The 24266-nt window shown below is 40.2% G+C and overlaps 2 protein-coding genes across 2 annotated transcripts in view; one reads left to right on the top strand and one right to left on the bottom strand.

The window, feature by feature from the left end:
- The window catches only part of ARHGAP10 (Rho GTPase activating protein 10), a gene marked incomplete at its 5' end in the record, with an annotated part of 156700 nt that extends 146622 nt beyond the window's left edge, over window positions 1–10078 (top strand). The window contains 2 exons of the mRNA XM_080639076.1: window positions 478–569; window positions 9943–10078. Of these exons, the coding sequence (XP_080495202.1) occupies window positions 478–569; window positions 9943–10031 (181 nt within the window). The 3' untranslated portion in view covers window positions 10032–10078. The remainder of the gene's footprint in view (window positions 1–477; window positions 570–9942) is intronic.
- Window positions 10079–18482: 8404 nt separating this feature from the next.
- The window catches only part of NR3C2 (nuclear receptor subfamily 3 group C member 2), a gene marked incomplete at its 5' end in the record, with an annotated part of 201683 nt that continues 195899 nt past the window's right edge, over window positions 18483–24266 (bottom strand). The window contains one exon of the mRNA XM_080630293.1: window positions 18483–19240. Within this exon, the coding sequence (XP_080486419.1) occupies window positions 19085–19240 (156 nt within the window). The 3' untranslated portion in view covers window positions 18483–19084. The remainder of the gene's footprint in view (window positions 19241–24266) is intronic.

Below are 24266 nucleotides of genomic sequence, written 5' to 3'. Positions count from 1 at the left end.
ATCTTACTATGTTTAGGACAAGACAGCATCTTCAGGTTGTATTGTGTCCTGGTTTCAAATAAAAATTAAGACAAAGAGCAAATTCTGTATGGTGATAGGAAATGCAAGATTCATGAAAAAACATTTCAGAAGATATAATGATGATTAGTCTATAAATTAAATAAAGTATGCTTGGTCTGCTATTGATTTCATTGCTGATTAGCACTTGGCAAAATTTTAACTGTAGTTGAAGCTTGAGTTTAATTATCATAAAAATAAGTGTGCATAAAGTTGGAAGTATGTTATTCAGAAATGCCAACAGTAAGCTGTGAAGCTTCAGCTTTGGCATGTGTGTGTATGAATTATAAGCCTGTAATGATGCATGTGAAATTGTGCTTAAAGTTTTAGTCATCTCCAAATGCGAATGGAGGGAGAATGGTTGAGAGAGTGTCTTCATAATAGTAAAAAATGACTGTAATTCATAATTCCATTTTTCAGTGTTACCCACCGAAAAGCAAGAGCAGTCTATCCATGTGAAGCAGAACATAGCTCTGAATTATCATTTCAGATAGGAGCAATATTTGAAGATGGTAAGTACTGCTTGAGTAAATATACAGCAATGAAAAACAAATTGTCAAAACTGCTAAAATGTTTTTGGATAAAAATACAAGCCTAACTGCTATTCTGCCAATGTTGCTGATGGCACACAGTTGGTGACGTAGAAGATTTCTGGTACACAGAAGCTACTTAGCATACACTTAGCCCTTTGAGGCAATGCCTTTGATTTCTGGTGAGTGGACACTTTCAATTAGTCTAATTTTTCAGCAGTATTTAAATGTGGTTTAGTACCAAAAAAAGGTTATTCGGCTATAGAGAAAAACATCTTGGCCTATGAAACTGTATTTTTTTTTTAATCATAGAATAGTTAGGGTTGCTATCATTGTAAAATGACATGCAGGCTTTTATTTGAAGAAAAAAAGAAATCTGTGTAAGAAAGCAAGCAAAGCTCCAGGTAAATCAGGTGATCACTGAAGAAAAGGGAGTATTTACTTTTTGGATCAAGTGTTACCTTTGTACGTGCACTTGTAGAAAAAGGAATACTCACTGAGGTGCAGAATGAAGGCCTGTGTTTAAAGATTTCTATGGGCCCAAATATAGTGTTACATATGAACATCCAGAAGGTGATTCCTGTGCTTAAGCCTATGTTTCTTCTCAATGAGCTTCCGTGACCCTACCTTCAGCAGCTGCACAGGGACTTCAAGCTGATAGGAACAGTTTTAGGTTTTAAACCTTATGGTGATGACTACTATAATGCAAACTCTGAAGATGCAGAAGTTTATTCCTATCTCAAGGAAATGCCTGTTATATAAAAGAGATGGTATGGAATGGCTCAACAGGGCCTGGACAAATTCAGCAATTCTTGTTACTTGGATGTAATTTAATAATGATTCTAAGCAGAAATTAATTCATAGCAGCAGCAGCACAGTAAGACTGTTGTTTGTTACAAGATCTTCCTTAAAAAATTGCATTCATACTAAAACCCAGAAGACTCTTAATTTTGGCCAAGTCTTCATCCAAGTTTTTTCAGACTGAGGGATGCAAACTGATCTGAGAATTATATCCCTAAGAAACTTTTGAGTACTGAGACTAAATATTTCAGTCTTTGAGTCTGTCTAGAGGCAGGGGTATAGAAAGAAGCATACTGGCTTCTAACGAATCTGGCAAGTCTGTTTTCTTCTCATCCCCTGTCAGCTTTTTTAGCTTGCTACTACCAGGTCAGAAATCTGATATGTGCTTTCCAGAGGCAAAGTGATATTTAATTCTGCATGTCCGAACACACTTAGGGGATGTACTGCCCAGTTATTCAAATACCACATGTGAGAATCTTTGGTTGGATGTCCAATAAAGGGAGGAGTATTCCAAAATCCCAGTTTACATCCAGCAGGAAAAAGAGAAAAGTACAGAGTTTAAACCAGCTGGAAAACATCAACCTGCAGGCATTAAAAAGCTAACTAAATACGTCTTTTATTTCCCAGAATGCACCCCATTAACTCTGTTAGCACTGGATCAAAAGTGTGTGTGGGAAGTTTTTCTCACAAATGAAAATCTTTTCGTCCTGTCCTCCCCAACCCCAGTAGAAGGTTTCTGATTCATTTAATGAGCTGAAACAAATGGCAAGCTCAGCAGAATTTTTATTTTATTTTCTTTTTAGCATGTATAACAGCAACAACAAAATCGCACAGACGGACATCTCCTTCCCGTTCTTTGTGATGCTTATTTTAAAGCAGACAGAACGTAGGACGTTCCTGGCCTCTGCCTCCTCCCAAACAAGTAAATAAATAGTGAGCCTGGTCCAGACTTTAGTTCCATTCTTTTTTTTTTTTTTTTTTTGCAGTGTAAGGTGGTCTGGGGTCTGCACTAGGTTCTTCCTTACTAGCACCCGCTTTACAAAATCATACTTGATGTTTTCTATTAGAGCTGCCTTGCAGGCAAATCACGTCTGAATCAAGTTAGGTGGGAAACCTTTTAAAGATGAATTAGCGAAATGATTGCTCTTTTTAAAGTCTCTAACACCAGTTATTTTAATTTTTTATAAAACATGAGTGATGGGGATCAGCAGACAGAAAACTGTGTACAGGAAGAAAATCTAGTGCATGGGGGAAAAGATCTGATGCAGACAGGAGGGACATCTCTGACACAGAAGGGCAAGGGTTGCAGTGTTGTATTGGCACGGGACAAGAAAGTCTTTCAAGAAGCAGTTGCTTCTGTGTTGTGCATTTGTGAGAGAGCAGTGTTAAGATTCTTTCCTTGTGCAAAGAACTCCCTTGAAGTTATGGCAAAGCTACTGTGGTTTTGGTGCGTTACAGCCTCAGTCAAGTTTTTCAGCTAGGGAGTTGGATTGTCCAAGAACACGTACAGAATTTGACTCTTTGGCAGCTGTGGAGAAATGTTTCAACTGTAAGGCTTTTTCCATATCATCATACAAATAAGGTTGGAAGCTTGGGAAAAGGTTACATGGATTGCATTTTGAAAACCTAATTGCAGATTTCCAGTGGGAAAGATCACATTTCATTAAAGACATTTGTTTTGATTTATTCCACTATATCCTGGTTATTTAATAGGCATTGTCCTTGCCCTGCAGGCCTTTCAGCCTAAGGCAGGCTGTGCATTGGCAGAAGGAAGGAGGGGAGCCTGCAAGTAATAAGGCGGTAGCTAGACATATGTAATAACTTAATGGTCATTCTATGAGGGTTCCCAATAGGTGCATGGCTCATGAATGGCTATGTCAATATAGAAAGGTATTTTCAATGAACGTGCAGACCAGTCACCATATTTGAAACCTCTGAAATGCCTTCACACAGGCCTTTTCTTTTTGTGCTAGGCACCTGTGTGTCTGTGCTGGGATCAGATTCCAGTGAATCAATTTGAGTTCTTTAGATACTCAATTTAAATTCCCATATGCCCTAATAAAGTCCCCAAATGAAGAATTAAAGTAATAATACATCAATTCTGCAGCTCCACCAATAACCTTAACTATCAAAGTGACAATGCATCAATCAAGTTGACATACAGCTAGTATCAACCATTAAAGTAACTGTTAAATTAATGTCTACTAGAAAGTGCTGCTTCCATTAGTGAAGGTTTTATCTGTCTCTCCTTTCTCCATTTTGCCTCGCTTCTCTACTCCTGTCTCACCTCTCACTGTTTGTTTGGTTTTAACTTTCTCTTCCCTCTGTCTTTCTGCTTTGTTTCCTTCTCATTTTTCCTTTCCCTTCCCTGTTGTTGTTCTGTTTCATCTCTCTTGGTCCATCGATGTTGCTTGCCGCAGTTCTCTCTTACCTGGTATTATCCTGGAGGAGTCTTTCTGGCTGTTCTAGCCTGAGACAGGATAATGGCATTTAGTGAAGGTACAGTCTTGCACCTGTCATAGCTGTGAAATGTAATATTGGTCCAAGAAGGTAAGAGTTTAACCTTTACGCCTGTCTCCATTTCCTGTTTCTAGTGGGGGAAAAGAAAAATCTGTTTGTGTCTCAAGCTGGCAAGGTTAGATATACTAATATTTTAAGTTAAGCTTTACACCACCTGATAGGGACCTGTTTAGAATCTGAGCATTTGCATATTCAGATATTTTCAATATTGCATGTATGTGGTGCTACTCCAGATCCCACAGACTTACCAATAAAGCATCATAGAATATAAACGCTAAGGTGCCATCTGGTAAGTAAAAAATAAAAGGCAAAGTTTTCTATTTAATTGAATTGTGTAAGAAAGTGAATAATGTAATCTGAACAATATCCACTGTTTTTTTTTTTATTTCTAAATCTTCAATTCAATTTACCTTAAGCTGTGCCAGTATATTCATTTCCCAGTTGCTACAGGCTATATTATTGACAGCACATAACAATATAATTCAAGTGGTTAGAGGCAAAGCTTGAAGAGTTTGCAGCTGGATAAGGGCACATATGGGAAGAAGCAGAATATGATCTGAGATTGAGAGACATATGCTGGCTGTATATTTTTGTTGTTGTTGTTGAAGCAGATATTCCCAATAATCATGGAAAGAATAATCAGGCTGCCTGGCATTGAAACCTTGCCAGCCCTGGAGCCAAGTGTTATTAAATCTCTGGATCTTAAAAGAGACTTCCTAGAATTCAGTAAGTGGGAATTTCACAAGGAAGAAGTGTTTTACATAGGGTAAATAGTGTTTACACAACAAAATTCCTTGGCAGTATTGCTAGCAGGAAAGCTTCCTGAAAACTTGTCAAGATACCTCGTCAAGGCTTTTTACAATTTTTAAAATCAGGTTTTAAGGTTGAGAAAATATGAGGAAAACTGAGAAAGTGTTTTGTTACAATAATTTTCTTCAGGAAAGGTATGGCAGCATCACCCCTATCAAACATGGAAGGTACACAAAAAGCTGTGCTTTTTGCAACAAAAAGAGAGGGGCTGACAGCCGTTGTCAGCCCCTCTCTTTTCTAGTGTAACAAAGTGCCCGCCTTAGGTAACGTCCCTTGTTTTGACTGTGAGGCACTCTCTTCCTTCCTTGTCATGCTGTGGCTTCTGGACTGGCTGTCTTTATGGTATTGACAAATAAAGGATTTACATCAAAGGGAATTGGTACTCCCAAAATATTGTATTGCGCTGTATGCACAAGTAATTCTTTTGTTGAAGTAAAAGTGATGGTAAAAGTACTTCTTCATGCACCTTTCATCTGTGGATTTCAAAGCACTTGGAAGCATTCATGTGCATTAATTATCTAAATTTTTACATCTGGAGAAACTGAGTGTACAGGCTGTGGACAGATGTTCTCCTTTTCAGGTACCTCTGTGCCATTTGGGGGTAGTTACCTCAAACTGCTGCTGAAAGTTACAGCCACTTTACCAGTAAAATGTACCAGATGAGCACTCCCAGATTCCTACTGAGTTTGCTAGAAGTTTCGAAAAGTCACCGAAGGTAGTTTGAGCTTAACCAGTCTGACTTTGCTCCTGCCAACAGGAAGCAGTGGTCTCTGGGAGAGAAATGTTAAAATGGAAGATGTTTAAACTGATGCGTTTTACCTTGTAGCTGCTGTGTGTGCGAGACTGTTGGAGATGTCCAGCTGTTAGGTGGGATGGGAATCAACTCAGGAGAAAGACCTCAAGTCTCAGTGTTTATATACAAGTCACTAAGTTATAGTGCAGGGAACTCAACAGCAGCTCAGCTGATTGAGCACTTGCCTCTATTTTATAGTGAGCCGAATTATTCTTTGGATGCTCTCTCTATTCGTTGTACTGACTAGATCTGCACCAGCTGCAATAGGAGCCTGGACATTTCTGTATCAGGAGGTTTTAATCTGAAAGCTGAATTCTACCTTCACTAATTTGTCATGGTGTGTCAGTGTGTTTGCTTTTCTTCACCAGTCTGAGCCCTTAAAGGCAGACTGTTTTATTTGTGGTCACACAGTAAATCTTTAGCAGAATCAGGAAGATGACCCCCTGACTCCCAGCCCTGTGTCCTGTCCACAAGATAATTCGCTTCTCACAACATCCTTAAGGGAAACGGCAAGTTTTTAAATTTAAAATTCCATTCTAACCCTAAGTATGCTAAACATTTGTGTATTTCTGCGGTCAGCTTTACCCATAGGGCTTGTTTCAGAAACCCATAGGGATTTCTAAACACAGTGGGCTTGCAAGCACATTTTGTTCCTTTAATTTAATTTCCTGGTGAAAAATTGGCCAGCATGATTGAGTTCTGTGGAAGCATATTCTGCTCTTGTAGTGGTTTTAGCAGTGAGATTTCCATTGCCCTTGAAATGCAATTGTCTTTCACATAGGCTTTTGGGGTCATTACTTCTTTTTGGCAAAGTTTCCATCAGAAAGGAAGGCCCTATTGTGCCAGGCACTATGCAGTATATTAGACTTCCTGCCCTGTTCCAGTGTCCTCCCAAAACGGATAGTTTCCACAAAGGTGTGGAAATCGTGTCTGGTTCAGTCCTGCTGAAATTAGTAACACCTAGGCAATGAATTGATGCCACTGTGGAGTCTTGCTGTCATTTGTAGTCAAGACCTGTGAAACTTTTGAGCTGCCAAAGCAGAGCAAGGTCTGCTTATAGCATTGGGTCGCTGCAAATTGCTGCTTGCAAATTCTATGTATTTGCAGTTAGATAAATCATAGTATTGGCAATATTGAAGCTATTTCCTGTGGAGAATGCACAAAAGTAAGATGAACTTCTGTAAATGTCAAGTTGGTCTTACTGTGTGTCTTGATTAGATAAACTCAGCACAGCTTTTACTTAGAGATCTCATTGCAAGTTGAAATTGGTTGATTTTTGTCTGCCCATTTGAGTTGGGGTAATTATTCCGTAGCACTTGCTGCTGTATTGATGGTCAGACTTGCTCCTTCTCTGCACTTTGCCTCCCCTGTGGTGAGAATGCCAAAATGCCCTTGCAGCAGATATGGAAGAAGCTGGGTTCCTACCCTAGGCGTTCAACTTTGCTGCTGTTTTAGTTGTCCTAAGAGGGGATGACTTAGTGGTGGTTCTTTGGTTGGTCTTGTTGTGCAGTCTTGCTATACACTCATTAAACCCTGCTGAAAATATTTATTTTCCCTTTTTGTCCCTAGCCAACAGAAGACTCAGACCTATGGGATGATTGGTCCAATAATGAGTTGTAGTCTTAAGGCCAAATGTGTAGTTTCTGCAGCAAGGTATTTTTAAATGAGGCAGGCCTGAGAAAGTGTGAAGAGCAGTAATCATTCTTGACTGAGAAGAAATGACAGAAAGGGGACACTATGGAAAGTCTTCTCTAGAGCAGGGTATTTTTTTTAGTAATAGCCTGTGTCCTGGGCTTAAGAAAAGCTGTGCGTGATAGAAAAATGTTTTTGTGTGGTAATGTGTTTTAGATTTCAAATGTGTGCTGTTGTACACTATACTTTGGAAATGAATTAGCAAGGAAAACAGGATCATTGGAGCTTAAAGCAGCTTTGCAGCTGGACAACTTCCCCTTTAATATAATTTGACTGCAGAAGTAGTCAGTGACGTACATAAGTATTTTAACCCTTCTTGTGTAAAGTGCTTTGAATGGGGGCAAAAGTCTTACCCAACATAAGAGTCAGCACAGCTGCTGAATATTAAGAATTACTTTTCAGTGTGGTCTTTAAAAGACAGACTGATCTCTAGAATTAACCATCTTGGTTGTAATCAGAGTGCTCATTCTTCCTTCAGTCTCAAAGAGCCTACAAGGAACTTCTGCTAACAGATAACAAGGCCCTGAACTGCGTAACATTATATGTATGATATTTGGTTTCCTGAGCACAGAACTCAGTGATACAACCCATGTCTATTCTTCTGGGGTAAAAATGGTGTTTGTCACTTAAGTCCCAGTGCTTTGTGTGTTGTCTCTGAACATGCTGCAGTATGTGTAGTTCAGTATTATGTTATCAAACTTGTTTAGAAAATACTTCTTTTGAAATTAGCTGTTGTGTGAAGTCAAGGGATTCAGCCTAGTTGGAGCATTTCCTCCCCTGGGTAAATCTTTGGTAAATTTACATTTCACTGTGATCCCCTCTGACGAGGGCTACCCCCATTTTGAACAGGCCTTGGATTTACAGGCAGTCAAATGCCAGCAATATGTGTCTTCTCTGTAAAGTAAATTTAGGTTGAGTTCCAGAGGACAAGTAGAAATTTCCTACTTCCAGGTTTTCTAGTTGTTTTTCTTCCTAATCTGTCATTTTTTTGGAGTTAGTATCCTGTAATACAGATGTGCTCCATAGGCATGGGAGACTTCAGGGAGAGGTTTGGCTGCCCACTAAAGCTGCTGGCGTGTTTGCTGGAAAGAGTAGAATTACAGCCGCTGCGGTGGAGCTGCTGGAGGGAGGTTTGTGGTGGTGTCAGCGATGCAGCTTCAAATGCATGTGCACTCTGTAATTGTGGAATAAAAATGACAAAGGGAGAGGAGGGCCTGCTAATTACTAATAGCAATGTAAGTTACTGTGTGCGCAGAGATCCTAAAGATAATTTTCTATCTGTATTTTTCCTTTGGAATCTTTCTGTTGAACATGTTCATTATAAATATAAGCGCAGACTTTTGTTCCGAACCTAAACTCTCAGTATCATTTGAAAGCAGTTTTGTTTTCTGGATTCCTTAGAGGTATAGCTGGTGTTTAAAGCGTGGTTTCTGAGCATGGCTTCTAGCTTTGCTGCCTGACAGTAATAGGGCGGGAGGAAAAAATCTAGGGGAAAGTATGTTTTAAGCGTTCAAATTTAGAGCCTTACAATGCTTTGGAAAGTGAGACTTAACATGTTGCTCTCTCTTAACTGTTATTTCCCTGATTTGCAGAAGGCTACAAATATCACATTCCCCAATGTGTTAATGTGTTTTAAATAAAGCACTGACATGGCTGGCAGCATGTTTCAGCATTTGTCTGATCTCTTCCCTAAATAATGTCTGTCTCAGAAGCTCTGTGAGGATAAATTAATATGGTACAGAATATCGTGGGTCACTAAAAGTGTGGGATTTTACAGTTATGTAGGTAAGTAGGTACCTGTGTCATATTCTTACAAGAAATTTGAAAGCCCAATTGGAGGACTTTTTTAGTCTGTTTTCCATAGGAATGAGGCTTATGCTTCTTTTTAACTTCCTGACAGATGTGGTCAAAATATATATAGGAAGCCAGGTTTTATTAGTCCTGTTGCTCACAGAGTAACTTGTGGGGCATTTAGAGTAGAACCCGATTTTTTCTCATTTTAGATTCACAGATACTTTTGCATAAACTTTGAGATCAGAGTGGTGAACACTTAGGATGGCAATAAGGGAAAAGGTGTATTGCTCAAGACTTTCCATCACAGTTTGTGGATAGCACTATATATTTTAATTTCAGAGAGAGGTTTTAACCAGAAGAAAGATCCCAGTTTGTCCATTGGTCTCATCCAGTAGCAGCTCTACTCTCTGAAGAGAAGATATTTCACGAAGATCTGGCTCATTTCTATTTCCCCTATAATCTTGTGTGCTTACAACAATCTTTACACACTTCCTTCTCATGCAGTGTAAGGCCCTATGCAATTTTTCTGTGGCTCTGAGCTTACAGATTCATCACCTCTGCTCAAGACAGGTTTCTGGTCATGCTTTGCTCCCAGCTACTGAAATGGTTTCCCTCTATTTGAGATGAATTCTAACTTTTCCCCAAAGGCACCTAGATTTTCTATTTTATAAACCTGTCCTAAGTTACATTAACTGTTTCCTTAACGAAGTCTCCTGCAGCTGAAAGCTATTTCACTGTGTGTGCTTCGCACAATATGGTTCAAGCTCCTATATTATGCAAGTATTTCAGTTAGTGATCCTCTTCTTCCCTATCCAGATTCTTCAACTGGTCACTGCAGATGATGGGATGCTTTTATGGATGCTTTGCCCGATGTTGTGGGGCTAAACCTAGCAGTACCAATTCAAGCATACAAAGATGCAGTCATTTTTTTCTTTTCTCTTGCAGTGCAATTTTCCAGGGAACCAGGATGGCTAGAAGGCACGCTAAATGGCAAGAGAGGACTTATTCCACAAAACTATGTTCAGTTTTTATAGCTTTGTGCATTGAACGAGAAGAAGGTGTACATGGTATCCATGGATTTTTGTTATAGTCACTTCTCCCTACTTTTGTGACTGCTTTTAATCAACGAAGAGCCTGACTGTGGGTTGAAGGTCCTGATCTGTATAAAGACATTAAGTGTTGCCAAATATAAATTACAAGAAAAGACTCTTTAAGGGTTGGAATGGGTAGGGGGACAAGAATGGGGGATGGAGGGATAGGTTCATTTTCTAATGGGGTGCTTTTTCTCCATTGTAAAGAGCAGTAGTGGTACATTTGTTTGCAAGATGCCTAGCATTGTAAGTTGAATATTTGATTGATCGTGACTCAACTGTCAGTATAAGAAGATTTTATAAACTTAGTGTCATCATACAATCACAGACTGGTTTGGGTTGAAAGGGACTTTAAATCTCATCTAATTCCAACCCCCTGCCACAGGCAGGGACACCTTCCACTAGGGCAGGTTGCTCCAAGCCCCATCCAACCTGGCCTTGAACACTGCCAGGGATGAGGCAGCCACAGCTTCTCTGGACAACCCATGCCAGTGCCTCACCACACTCATAGTGAAGAATTTCTTCCTAATGTCTAATCTAAATCTCCCCTCTGTCAGTTTAAAGCCATTCCCCCTTGTCCTGTCACTACATGGCCTTGTAAAAAGTCCCTCTCTGGCTTTCTTGTAGGCCTCCTTTAGGTGTTGGAAGGCTGCTGTAAGGTCTGTCCTGAGCCTTCTGGAAATATTCATAAAAAATCAGCATTTTTAACATAATATTATTTGGAGTTGGAAAATACTGTTAGATGACAAAAAAAAAGCTATCATGATGACAAATTATATTTCAAAGCAGAATAGATGGTATGGAACAGACACCAGTAAGTAAAATAACAGGTATCAAGACATGACATTTTTCAAATGTCTTCAAAGAACACATTCGTTTATGTTGTGTGTATGATTTCATTTATTTTATAAAGATAAGGCACATGAACTTTTATTACAGGCTCCTATATGTCATGGTTCCTTTGCTACTCAAAAATATCACTGTAAATGAAATAAAATGTTATTTGCTCTTTGACCTAAGTCATTCCTATGTTAGAGGATATTTTGCTCTAGTTCTGTTTTGATGTGAAATAATTATTGGCAGCTTTACGTAGTCAGCCTCAAGCAGGTTCCAAAATGGATGAGGAACTTTTCTTACTTTAAATAGGCAACTCTGCGAGCTCAAGCCAAAACCAAAAGTGAATCTCTGGCTGTGGGCCTTGTGCATCCTGGAGGCATCTTGTGTTTTATCTGTTGTCTGTCTAACTCCTCCTTGAGCTCCCCTTTCTTCCTCCCCTGTAGCAGTCAATTGTAAGATCCTAATGATACTTCATAGTATCAGAATCCTCAAGTAAATGCCTCGTAATCTGTAGAACTATTTGAGTAGTAAGAGAGTTATCTGTGGTCTTAGAAAAAGCTTGCAGAAGTCTTGTGGTGTATAAATCTGTGCCTTTTGATTAAAAAGAAAGAAACAAGTTACATGCAGTTTATCGTTAATCTTTCTATTTTTCTTTTCCTCAAGTTAAGACCCTCTGGGAGGCAGTGGAGAGGATGCAGGAAAATATGACATGCTTATACAGGCTCGCTTATTTCTTAAATTGGACTCTGTGGATTTGGAGTCATTTACTGCAAATATACTTAGCTTGCAAGTTTTTCTAACTAATGTGATTAGTAACCCAGTTAATGGTTAATGCTGCCTTAAGGCTGAGATGGCTTTTTTCCCCCTGTAGATTCAACTCTATACCATTTTTTGTTCCTTTGCCCAGACTGCACAGACCATTGCAGTATGCACAAATCACTTCCAGATGGAGGAATGGTAGGCCAAGCCGGTGCAGCTCTCCAGCACTAAACCTCAGAGCTCTGAGGATTTCCATTTGGTGTATTCTGCCGGTATTTGAGCAGTGACTCTCTGCCATCCAGCTTTTAGGCAATTCTTGTCTTGGCATAGTGGCTGAGTGACCCACGCACTGAAGATGACTTTTGGACTTCTCTGAAGAAGATCACATTCTTTAATTTACTCCTTGACTCAGTAGTAAGGAAACAGTTGCACCAGTACATACAACAACAGATCGCAGGTTTCCTTACTCAGACTTGTTCATATGGCAAGGTGCTGTGCTGGCTGCGCATTGTGTCACCTTGGCCCATGGCTCAATCAGCTCGTTTGTGTCCTTGAAGAGTCACTCTGGAGGCAGGATGGTGTGGCTGGGATGTGTGGCCAGACTCAGTTTTCTGTGGAAAACATTGACAGAGGGAGGATGCAAATCTTTGGTATGAGCCTAGTAAGGGCACGGCAGTGGGGTACGGTGGCTTGTCACACAGCAAAGCTATGGTAACTTGAAGCTTACAAGCTTTTTAAGTTGCTTCCATTTATTTTATTGTTGTTTTAAACCTGCAGTGCATGTTTGATCTTGTCCTGGCTGCTGTCTTCCAAAACTGTCAATGTATTTCTCAGCTGTAGCAGTGGGGTTGTTTTTTTCTTTTTAACTGAGGTGGTTTAAAAAAGCAGATAGATAGAGAAGGAATAAAGGACTTGGTGTCTCTTCCATCTGGTCCTGTGACCTTTTTTGTCTTTAGGTGAGATGCTTGGAGACTCCCATTACTTCTGGAGCCAAGCAGAACCCAAACAAGAGGAAAACTTCTCTACTGAGCAGTGATACATTGAGTAATACTAATCCAAACTTCCTCACGTCTTAGATGTTGTCTGAAGGCAGTGGTGTGAGCTGAGCCAGGTCAGGTCTGGCTTTTGAGCTGACCACACTGCCTCTTAGGAATTTAGCTGTGGTAATTACTGCCCTCCATAGGGCTTTCCACATCAGCTTGGTCATAGTGAGACCGAGTATAGACTTGTACAACCACATAGCTGTGGCACCTCTCGTTCTTCATCTGTGCTGCTGAACAGTGCTGTATATGATGCCCTCATACTGCCTGGTTGGAAGTAGAGATTAAAGGAATCTGAAAGTTAAAAATCAGATTAAAAAGTCAGGCCCCTTTCCCATCCTTCAAGATGGTTTTTGGTTTTCCTGAAGCTGGGCTTTAGGGCATGCCTCGTTTGTCTGTTTCATGGCTTGGTAGAGTTGGGAAAAGCAGTGTAACACACGGTTAACTTGAGGCAGGAGGGAGGACAGGGAATCAGTTGTGAGAAAGCTGGTTAAAGGGCTTTGCTGTTTTGGCCTGGAAGCAGGAGTGGTCATTCTCTGCAAGGTTGGCCTGACTCTGTCCTCTCGTGGGGAACTGCTCTCATGTCACACCTGTGAGTATAGGTCTAGCTTGATCCTCAGGTTGGGCTCCCCCTCCCTTGCTACGCGCTGGTTACTGTGCATAGGAAGATGTACTTGTCACTTTTCAAAAGCTGACACTCCTGGTAGGGAATGCATGACACAGGCTGAAAATTTAGAGAGGGGGAATTAGAAAAAAAAAAATAAACCCAAACATTTTGTGCTTGTTATGCAAAATGACGTTTGTGTTGCTTTTACTATGGGGCCAGAGATTGAATCCCACCGCCTGGGGATTACAGTCAAATATGTGTTTGCCGCATAATTAGTGGCAAAGATGAGGCTCCTGACTAGCTGGGATCAGTGGGAATTTGCAGTTTGTGTTAGTCACTGGACAGTGAGCAGCTCTGCGCCTTGGCTGGGGGGCATTTGCACTCTGCTGGGTGAAAACCCTAGGGGTTTTAAGCTGCTGAATATTGCCAGTCATTTTTCCAGCTGATCTTCATGGCAGGTTTCCTTCTGATGGCCAGATTTATCTACCCTGTAATGGAAGTAAATGTTCCTGCTCCACCGCTTACACTTTTTCTAGCTGGGCCTCTGCAATTGTAGCACAGAAAAGACATGGGGAGAAACTTGGAACAGATATTCTCATTCTCTCAGCCCATTTCGCATTCTTACCTGGTTTGCAATTTAAAGAGTTGCTGACAGAGGGCTTGTGTAGGCCACAAATGCACCAGTGCTAAACATGGTTTAACTGGAAGTCATCACTGGAGTTTCACCTTTGAGGCTGAACGTACGTTGGGGACATATCTTCTGCTCCAGAGTTAAAGAGTGTGCCCTCATCCGTGCTTGCAGGAACCACGGGTAAGCTCCAAATACACTTTGTCCTCTCACTATCTACAATTAAAGCGTTTGTTTTAAAACCTTATGGCATGGTCTGTTGTACCTAGCAAGACCTTTGTAATGAAAGGGTGTTTCTCTCCTCTTTCGTATCTCAGCAGTACTGTATTCATCATAAACTCCCAGTCACTGTAGATACCTGAAAGAAAGCAGTGTCCCAGCTTGAGGTCAGATTACAAGTTTTATTATGCTTTTAAGTATTGATAGCATTTTCTTATTTCTAGAACAGCATATGACAGATACATCTGCTTGTAAACATATGGGATGTTTTTCTTAACACTGCTGATTCTCTGCTATTCTTTTCTTCTGACAATTCAGCAAACAGAAGGCAGGTGTGAGGATTTCTGGCAATAAAAAGTTTGTGGAACTTGTTATTAAAAAAGCAAAATGCAATTAAATGGTGGTCTTTGTTACACCACAGGGTGAGCTGCATGCAGAACTCAATGGGGAATTTTTGAGAGGGAGAGTGCACGGAACCAACCAGGGTTTTATCTCCCCTTGTGTTTTTTAATTACACATTGACCTGACCCTAAAAAGGCAGGTTCATTTAGTCACTGGGGAAACCTCATGTATATCATCATCATAGACTGGTTTGGGTTGGAAGGGACCTCAAAGCTCACCCAGTTCCAACCCTCTGCCAGGGGCAGGGACACCTGCCATTAGACCAGGTTGCTCCAAGCCCTGTCCAACCTGGCCTTGAACACTGCCAGGGATGGGGCAGCTACAACTTCTCTGGGTAACCTGTGCCAGTGCCTCACCACCCACATAGTGAAGAATTTCTTCCTAATAAATATCTAATTCACTGTAAAATAGCAAATCCCTATTTCCGTGAGAAAAATTCCACCTTTGATCAGTGGGTGCTACAGGTTAATCAACACTGGAAGCCAAGATGGGTCTGGCTGCAAAAAGGTGCTGGGTTCATTCCTTTGCGTGGGATAGAGCTTGTGAATGTAACTGTGTCAGCACTTCATTTGTCAGTTGCAGTTGCCCAGGCTAAGTGAACCAAATTCCTCATCGTTGGGCATTCCTTATGGTTAGCGTGAGTAGCTGCTTTCTGGCTGAAGCCATCCTATTTGCTGCATCTTCCACATTAAGAGAACTTGATGAAACCAAATTTCTAGATGTATGAAGAAAGATGTCCTATTATACTGTTGGTTTATGTTACTTAGACTTGATTCTAGATGAGCAGAAGCTCATCTCTAAGGACATCACTGCACCAGCACCTGAGATTAAAATGCAAGAAGTACTTGCAATCAAACCAGTTTAATTCATGTATATTTGTACAATTTGTATAAAAAAAGAAAAAAAAATCGGTACTTGCAGACATTAACATAAAGACCAAACAATATTTTCTATTTATTTAAAAAGCTTTAAACATACAGAAGCAAACCCCTAATTATAAATGCATCATTATGCATAGATTTTACTGTTTACACCATACTGCTGGCTGCTTTTCTTTTTCATCCAGGAATCTATTTAAACTCCAAGAATTCTTAAACATTCCTCTGAGCTTCCTGGCCTCAGAACTGCTGTCTATCATCTTATCAAGTCATTGACCTCCAGCTGAAAACATTGCTCTAAAAAAAGAAAGAGTCAAATCTTTAATAAACAATTAAAAGTGCATTAACTGTAGAATTGTTTAATTTCATAAATGTTTAAACAAGTCCGTGAAAAACACCACCCTGTGAATTAGCTTTTTGCATTATTGATTGTAAAGTATCTTCTGTAATAAGATTCTGCTATTGCAAACTTTAGTCTCTTCTAGTTTACTCTGCGCAACCGCTGAGTCGCATGCCGTGTAGTATTCCTGACATACCCACTGCAGAACATTTAACACTATTTTACATTTTTAACTGTGTATACAATGCGCTTGCTGCATATCCCTGTTCCTTCTTAACACCAAAATAATTCAGCTCGATGAACAGAAGCCCACTCCTAAAAGGTCTTTTAGGTTATGTCTTGTATTTTGCAGGAGACAAATGCCTATTTCACTCTAAACAAATGCAAAAGAAGGGAACTTCCCCCGGTAGCTAAAAACTAGGGTTGTTGGTTTTTTTCTTTATTTCTTTGCTGTACACAGGTTTAGATAAAAAAAGTGATGGCTATTCTGCTTAAGTGTCCTTGCTAAGAGAATACTGCCTCTTACAACATCTATATCCAATCGTATCTATTACTTCAATGATCTCTTGCAAAAAATAATAATCAATGAATGGTTTCATAAACAACAGGTGATTAAAGTAAAGGATTTATTATAATCTGCTTACAGTTGTTTGCAAAGACAGACATAACGTTTTTGCATAAAGATATAAATTGCTTTTTAAAACTAATTTAGTGTGTTTAATTATATGAAGTTTCTGTGAATTATGAATTGTACCAAACCAAGATTAAAAGTAATAAGGTACAAAAATAGGAGCAAACAGACAACAATTTGGACTGGGACAGGCATTTAACAGTGAAGTGTAGAATATGGCTTTGCTAGTTTAATCAAGCAAAGTTACTCTGAGACAGAAAAGGAGGCAGTAACTTTGTTAATATAAAAAGCTGCTGCAGACTGTATTCACCCAGAACCTGGCTTTGAAATTTCCTATTTTAGACTTTAAAAAAAAAAAGGTAAATGAAAAGATGGATGTAGGACTGTGTCTTTACTGTAAACAACTAGTCTGCATGCTGTGTATCTCATGTTGGAAGTTTGGCTTTCATATTGCTGTGCAGGTCAGTATTGAAAGATCTGCCTATGAATTAGACTTCCAAAACGCAAATAATATATGTATGCATATATTTATATATAAAAAAAGTCTCTCTGAATACAGTCTTTACAGATTCCCCATTGCATAAGGCAGGTGTCATTTAAAAAGACAAGTAGCACTGACTGGCTTCAGTGCACCAAAGTGCACCGCAGAATTTGGACTCGGAAAGGGTGTAGAATTCTGCATTCAACCACCTTTTGAAAGAAATGCTACATTCTGACCAGCCAGAGGACAAACTAGTGCTCCACCATACCAGTGGCACCCAGAGAGAACACTACAGGACTCTGAAAAACTATTCGAGTTAAACATGAGCATATGGTAGCAACAGTTGAGCCTCAGAAAAGTTCACCTGTCCTCTATTCTACTCCAAAATTTTGTATTTGCTTATAAATTGTGAAACAATGAAAATCACCTCAAAAAGTTGTTTTTTTTTTTCTTTGCAGTCTTACTCTAGAGAAAACGTTTTTGAGACAAAATCAGACTGACTGAGTTGAACTTGTAGTGTGAACATTTGTCTTCTCAGATGTATTCTGATTATTACAAAAACACTTACAAAATTACACACGGTTTTAGTTTATCACTAAAAATTCCACTCAGCTTGCCTGCCCTTAGCAGCACCTTACCACCCCTCTCACCAGGACGAATATGTTCTGTATACTTACTGTAATGATCTGCATGTTCCCTTCATCATAATCAGAAATTGCTCTCCCCCATCTGAAATAATAATCTGACCTTTTAAGATGCTTTATGTATCCAGTATTCAGAGGAAAACCAAACAATCTGGGAAGCCTTAATAAAAAAAGAGAAATCATTCAACATCTTATTCACCCCTGTTCCCCTGAGAGAGAAAGGGAACCGAGGGCAAGAACTCACTATATCATTAAGCTGGCAAAAGCTTTGGAGAGACCGTAATTTGTCTTGTTAAATGAAACCTTGGTAAAATGGCAAACACAACAGACTGTAGTTTCCTACAGAAATATGAAGCAGGAGTTCGAAGATGTGCTTGAGTCACATAGGCTTGCAAGCGAGACGAAAGGGAGAAAAATATAGAGGGGAAATAGAAAGGCTTAAATACAACTGAAAAGGTTAAGTGTGGTTATTTACAACAGATACTGTAGGATGGTAAATTAGATATGATGCTAAAAAAGGCACAGCTTTCCCTTTCTTAAATACACTGTAAACGGTTCATTATGCATGCAGAACATTTCACTTTACAAAAAAATTACCTTGTTTGTTTAGACAAAGATAGTACTTAAATAGTCTCCAGCAAAATAGAGTTCTTTCAAAAATACTTTCCCATTCATCCTATTAACCATTAAAGAGTTTTTTTTGTCTCATTTACAAAAGTTCCTTACACTTATTTCAGGTCCTTCACAATTTATACATACAGCAATGTACAGTACAGCAAAAGACTGCAAAAAATTATTTGTAAAGCCAGCACAATAGATACTATAAATTGATACCAGGGCATTTGTTTTCGCATCTCATCCTTTGTAATTAAATAGTAAATGGACACTTAACACAGTGTATAGCATCTATGATGGGATAACATGGGATAACAAATGCCACAGGTGGGGATAACAGAGTATTCCACACCAAATGTTCTGTTTTTACTTTACACATTAGGGTTTGTGTGTGTGTATATATGTGTGTATATATATAGGTTTTGTTTTTGTCTTTTTTTCTTTTTTTTTTTTTTTAAACAAGAAAAGAATATTAATGCCCCATATTGACTTTACGTTTTATGTGCAAACCAAGGGTAAGCTTTAAAAAGTTCTCATTAGTTCTCGAACCCTTTTAAAACAAGCAAACAATACCAGAAACTACATGGCATATTTAAAACTCCATCTGTTAAAATATCAAAATCAAAGAGTTATTGACTAGATATGGCTTTTCATCCAGAGGAACAGGAACATTTTCTAAGTGTTTTAGGGTTATGGGGTAATTTCCAAGCATCTAGGTCTTGCCAAATCCAAACATCTAGGCCTTGCCAAATCTTGCTTTCCATTCCCCAAACCCTTTGTATGATTTTAGACTATTCAGAGACTGCTGAACAAGTGTAAATAGCATGTTTAAAATATGGTTTCTTGGGTCCTTCATGGGTGTGGAATAACACAGGGAAACTTAAGGCAAAGTTCTTCCATTTAAGACATTTTCTATCACTTCCTGTGAAAGTACAGGGGCTTGGCATTCCCAGATTCCACCTTTGGTAGCTGGTCACTGATGATTTCCACCAGCATGGCTGGAAACTCTACTTTCAGTGCCTGAGACTCTCGGAAGGTGTAGAAGCAGAATTCCAATAAGTCACTAACGAGCTGAAAGACACAGAGAGAAACACTTCTTAGGAAAAACACAGACAATTTTGCATGCTTATTGATAATGGACTATTACCGAGAAATGGCATCTTACTCTGACTTGGCAGTCCATTTGCAGGGGTTAAAAAGCAAACAAAAGAACTCAAATCCCAAAGTGCTACTTAAGTCATTAAAAATCGACTAACTAGGAAAACCCAAGATACCACAGATTTAATTTTTCAGCGTTACTGCACTTCTTACTTCACTAACAGGCAACTGGCCACCATGGAGACTATTTGGTACTCAGTGTCTTCTGAAAATAAAGTCTTCTGCCCAGAGGGAAAAGAGCAGCCATGAACTATTGTATCTCTAATTCTCAGCTGGATACACACATTCATTCAATCACATTATCTGGTTAACTTCAGTGCACTCTCCAGGGGTTGCAGCCTACAACTGCCAGAGCAGCTGATGGTTTTAGCTCAACAACAGGCTTCTGTGTCATGCTGTAGCATTTCAGGTTTCAGAGCATCAAAGGCCTTATGAAAGTGTTGATCTGGTAAGACATTTCTATATAAAGGCATTTTTTTTAAATACAGCCCCCCCCCCCATCCCCCCCAAGCTTTTTTCTGGTTATTACTCATTAAAATATAGGGAGAGTAGTTAAAGGAAGTATCTCTTTTTGAAAAACAAAACCAAACCCTGAATTCTCCATTTCCATAGTGGTGCCTATCGGCAGTTTTGCTTTCTCTCAGTGGATTAAGCATGATCCTGAGAATTTTAAAGACAGAAATTTCTATTCAGCTTCTCAGTGACTTGAGCAGGAAGCTTTGTTCTGCAACGCCACAAGCACCATCCACTGCACCATGGCCCTTTGGCTTCCTCTGGGTGGCAGAGGTGACCATGGGTGAAGCCATATCTCAGTTCTCCCAAATGGTGACTGACAGCCATTTTGTTATCCTAACAGATGTGGTCTCCAGCTGTAACAGTGATGCAAGCTGAAGGACAAAATGGCATCCAGGTACCAGGAGCTTTTTGCTATGTGGGAAAAAATACCATGTGTCTTCTAAGCACCAATAAATTTAGTCTGACTTGTTCTATCTTTTCTCAAGTTGTGGTGTTCTCATTTGTCATTACAGAACTTCACTGTAGTCTACATGTTACAGGAAACTTAATCACACTACAATAATGAACATTGATTTTTGCTTTTGAGCATTTTATTTGTTTTTGTCTCTTGTGCTGTTTTTTCCACACAAAATTGCAAACTGCAGCTTATCTTTGCTGTAGAACAACATGCCATTAGAGTGAGAGAACTGTGAAGACAAGAAGACCTCTTTCAGCATCACTGCTTGGGGGCAGTAAGTAAGTGGATCATGAAAAATAGATGTCCCATCCCTGGCAGTGTTCAAGGCTAGACTGGACAGGCTTTGAGCAACCTGGTCTAGTGGAAGGTGTCCCTGCCCATGGCAGGGGGTTAGAACTGGATGATCTTTAAGGTCCCTTCTGACCCAAGCCATTCTGTGATTCTATAAAAAAAATGACAGAAATGTGGCAAAGGAAGCTTGGTGGCTTGACCTACATGCACGTAGGCTTTTGCTGGGTTAGTTTTACATACAATCAAGGAGTACTTGTTCATGACCTTTAGTAGGAAAAGAATGTTATTCAAAAATAGTTTTTGTTGCTTTGATCTAAATAAATGCTCTAAAGCCTTACAGTTTGCTGGACCCTTTGCAATTTTTAAGAAAGACACAACCCAAGAGGCAAGTCAGCTTCTGAAGCACCCATGAATGAAGTGTGTCTGGGTTTCCATTAGTGTGTGAATTTCCACTGCAGTTCACCAGATTACTGCGCTGTACAACTGAACTAAAACTAGAGCCTGTGCTATTTAAACATTCAAACATTTGGTGCCTTATGCCCTTGCAAAGGGCTTTTAAACCACTTCTGCTTTTGTAGTTTATCAAACACAAGGTTGTTGTTTCAGTTCTTAATGTGTAGAGTTGCACTCTGAAGTAAAGCAGTTAGTTAAAGATACATAAAAAGTGGACATCTGGAAGGCAGAAAAGGAAACAGAGGCAGCAACAGACTACCACCCTGCAGTACCATATCTTACTACTTATTTTTCAGGACTTTCACAGCTGTTCTTGCAAACATACAAGCAATTTATGAATAAGACAGAGAAGTGCTGAGATCTCTCACACACTACTCTCTGCTATTGAGTACTACATGAGCCTGTTTGCTGTTGCTTAGTTCATTCATGACCTGGCATGTCATGGAGCAATACTAGTTAAACAGCTGCATGCTAAATAGCATAGCCATAATTTGGTTTGCAAGAGAGGAAAAAAATGCTGATGTTCAAAGGTTCACTTTACCCATTAGGAGGAAGTTGTTTCTGCATATACTGTACGCCAAAAATATTCCAAACATAACACAAAAGCAACCAAAGAGAAGGAAACTGTCTCTTGGTAAAATCACCACTAACCTCCTTCCTGCTTGTGTCATCAAATACCAGGAACCAAGCAAACCGAGCCTCGCTTGCCAGCACAGCCTTGACAGTGACCTGGTGAAGGTACTACTTTTCCTGAACTTGAACACGAGTCATTTTGCATCACTGAATGTGAGTGAGTGGGTTGGGATCATCTCTGTCAGCCCACCAACTGGCCTCACTGTGCTGCCTGCTCACCTTCTCTTCTAGTCAAGCTCATTCCTGCCTCGTCACACTCATGTTGAAGCCACTGAATGCAGCTAGATAGGCATCACAGAAAAGCCCACGTGGAAGCTATTCATTCTGCCACCTTGGCAAGCTTTTATTAGCATCAAGTGCATATGTGTGCCTGGTGAGTATGGGGACAAAAGGGGAAATGAAAAATACCAACATCGCTGAAGGGAGCATAATCTACTCTATACAATAAAGGCGTTAGCAGTCCAGTGGGGAAAATGCAGGATGTGGTCATAGATACTATCATAACATAGCACACTCTGAGTCTCACCACTGAGGAGAAAGGTTAAGTTTACACAACCATTTAAAAGAAAATACCAAGAGCCCCCCCCATCATGTAATATTTGGGTTTAGAGCCTTAAGGATAATATACATTGTATACCTATTTAATCTGCTAAAACTTTTGTGTCTCTCTTCCCTAAGCAAAGTTATGGCAATAGCCATATCAAGAAAACAGGATTACCAGGAAGCACACCCCCTGTGTCACACGAACAAGGGACTGCAGTCGGGATCTTTTTAACTGCAACCTTATAAGCTGTGTGCGTTTTGGGGCTGGGACGGTACTTCTGGCACTAATTGAAACCAAACAGGAATCAAAGACCAACTCAGAGGTACTAAAACGTAAACAACATGATAAGGTCAGCTAGAGAAGGTTACAAGACTGAACTGAGCTGTGTACAGTACTCTCCCCTGCAAGCAAGTCCTCATGCATTTTCAAAGGTACCACTCCTGACTACATTCTACCCGACTGCTTTTACCCTCTGCTTCTGGTAGCTCATATTGGACCTGCTGCCACCTTCTCCAGCATAGCAGCGTGAGAGGCAGCTCTAATTAGGTAGCACGAAGGAGAGCACCACTGTTTTCACAAGCACTGCAACAGTGACTAAAAACGTATTTACTTTTACAACCTCCAATTTTAACGGCTGCTGAAGCTCTCTTCTGAAGAGCTACAGCTTGGCAGAGCACAGAGAGTGCAGTTAAGGCCACAACTGAAATAACTCCCATTTCCTCGGGATGCAACCAGGACATTGTTCTTACTGCTTTAGTAGGTAGTTGTTCAGTTCTCTTTGGAGCTGGAAATAAACCATGGCTTGGTACCTCTGACAGCATTGCAAGCCTCCCTCTGCATGCCAGACAATCAGGCCAGTATGAGCAGGGTTGCAGGATTGCAGACACACAGGTCAGAATTATCACATCCATGTTACCCAGACTGCTGTAAGACATGACAGCTCTTCTGCTGGCAAGTGCATCAGCTGTTAGCTATAACCCTTCACCACTTCAGCCATTAATTATGAAGTTTTCTCTCATCACTACCCTACAGTGTGCTGCGTTTAAACATTTCCAAGGCTACAGCAGGCTTACTAATTCTGAGATTTTTACTTAATCAGTCTTTGCATTTGTATGCTGTATTAAGCACCTCTGAGAAATAGGAGCATCAATCAAACATCATTTTCTGTTATTAGGGTGGGGTATCCATAAATCGGGCTTTTTTCACCCATGCAGTTCTCCATAACAAAAAAAAATGAATCCTTTAATGAAGTCCCTGAAGTTAATGCAGTTACAGTGACCTTCAAGCACTTGCAGAATTTTGCAGCAAAAATGTCTTTTGAGCTTGGCACTCTCACCGTGCCCTTGCATTTCCAGTAAGAACTGTCTGATCTGCAGGGGTGCACAGTTCTGTGTGCTTAGTTAGTTTCCTGACTTCAGACTCTCTCCCAGCCTCTGAGTGTGGTATGAAAGCCCACAGCCATTTCTCAATCATCAAGAGCATCTTTGTGATTAAGCCTACTGATACAGCAATGGAGACAGCAGTAGAGTAACAACACAGTGCTGAGTAATTTCTTCCTATTACTAGCTACAGCTATCGCTGTCCGAAACCTCTTGTGTTCTCATATGAAAGTGACACTGGAAACTTTCTCTGTCCCTTTCAGGAATGGGTCTCTGCCTGTTTCCTATGCAGTACAGCGCAGATGTGCATTGGGTGGAGGCAACCTTGCAGCTCTACATGATGCAACTGCACAGCCTTGGTGACTACCTGCACTGAGCCAGGCTCCCTGGAAGGACAAGCTGCTGAGCAGCAGTATTCTGACCCTTGCTTTCAAACCCTGCCCATTTCAAACTGTGCAGGAGTCAGTCTGCTGCCCTGCTAAGGTAAAGAACAACAGCCATGGCCAGCCAGCCTCCTTTCCCCCAGGCAGCAAAGAGCCCTGGGTGAGTGCGGAACTACTGCAACCTCCTGCTTTTCCCCATTCACGCAGTGGATACAAAGCTCCTGCTTCACAATTGGTAAGGCTAAGGAAAACCACTGCCAGCCAGGTCGTGATTAGTCCATTG

The sequence above is a fragment of the Psittacula echo genome, assembly GCF_963264785.1.
Source record: "Psittacula echo genome assembly, chromosome: 1".
In the NCBI taxonomy this organism is placed as follows: domain Eukaryota; kingdom Metazoa; phylum Chordata; class Aves; order Psittaciformes; family Psittacidae; genus Psittacula; species Psittacula echo.
The sequence above is the reverse complement of the archived record's forward strand: the minus strand, read 5'-3'. Positions and strand labels throughout refer to the sequence as shown.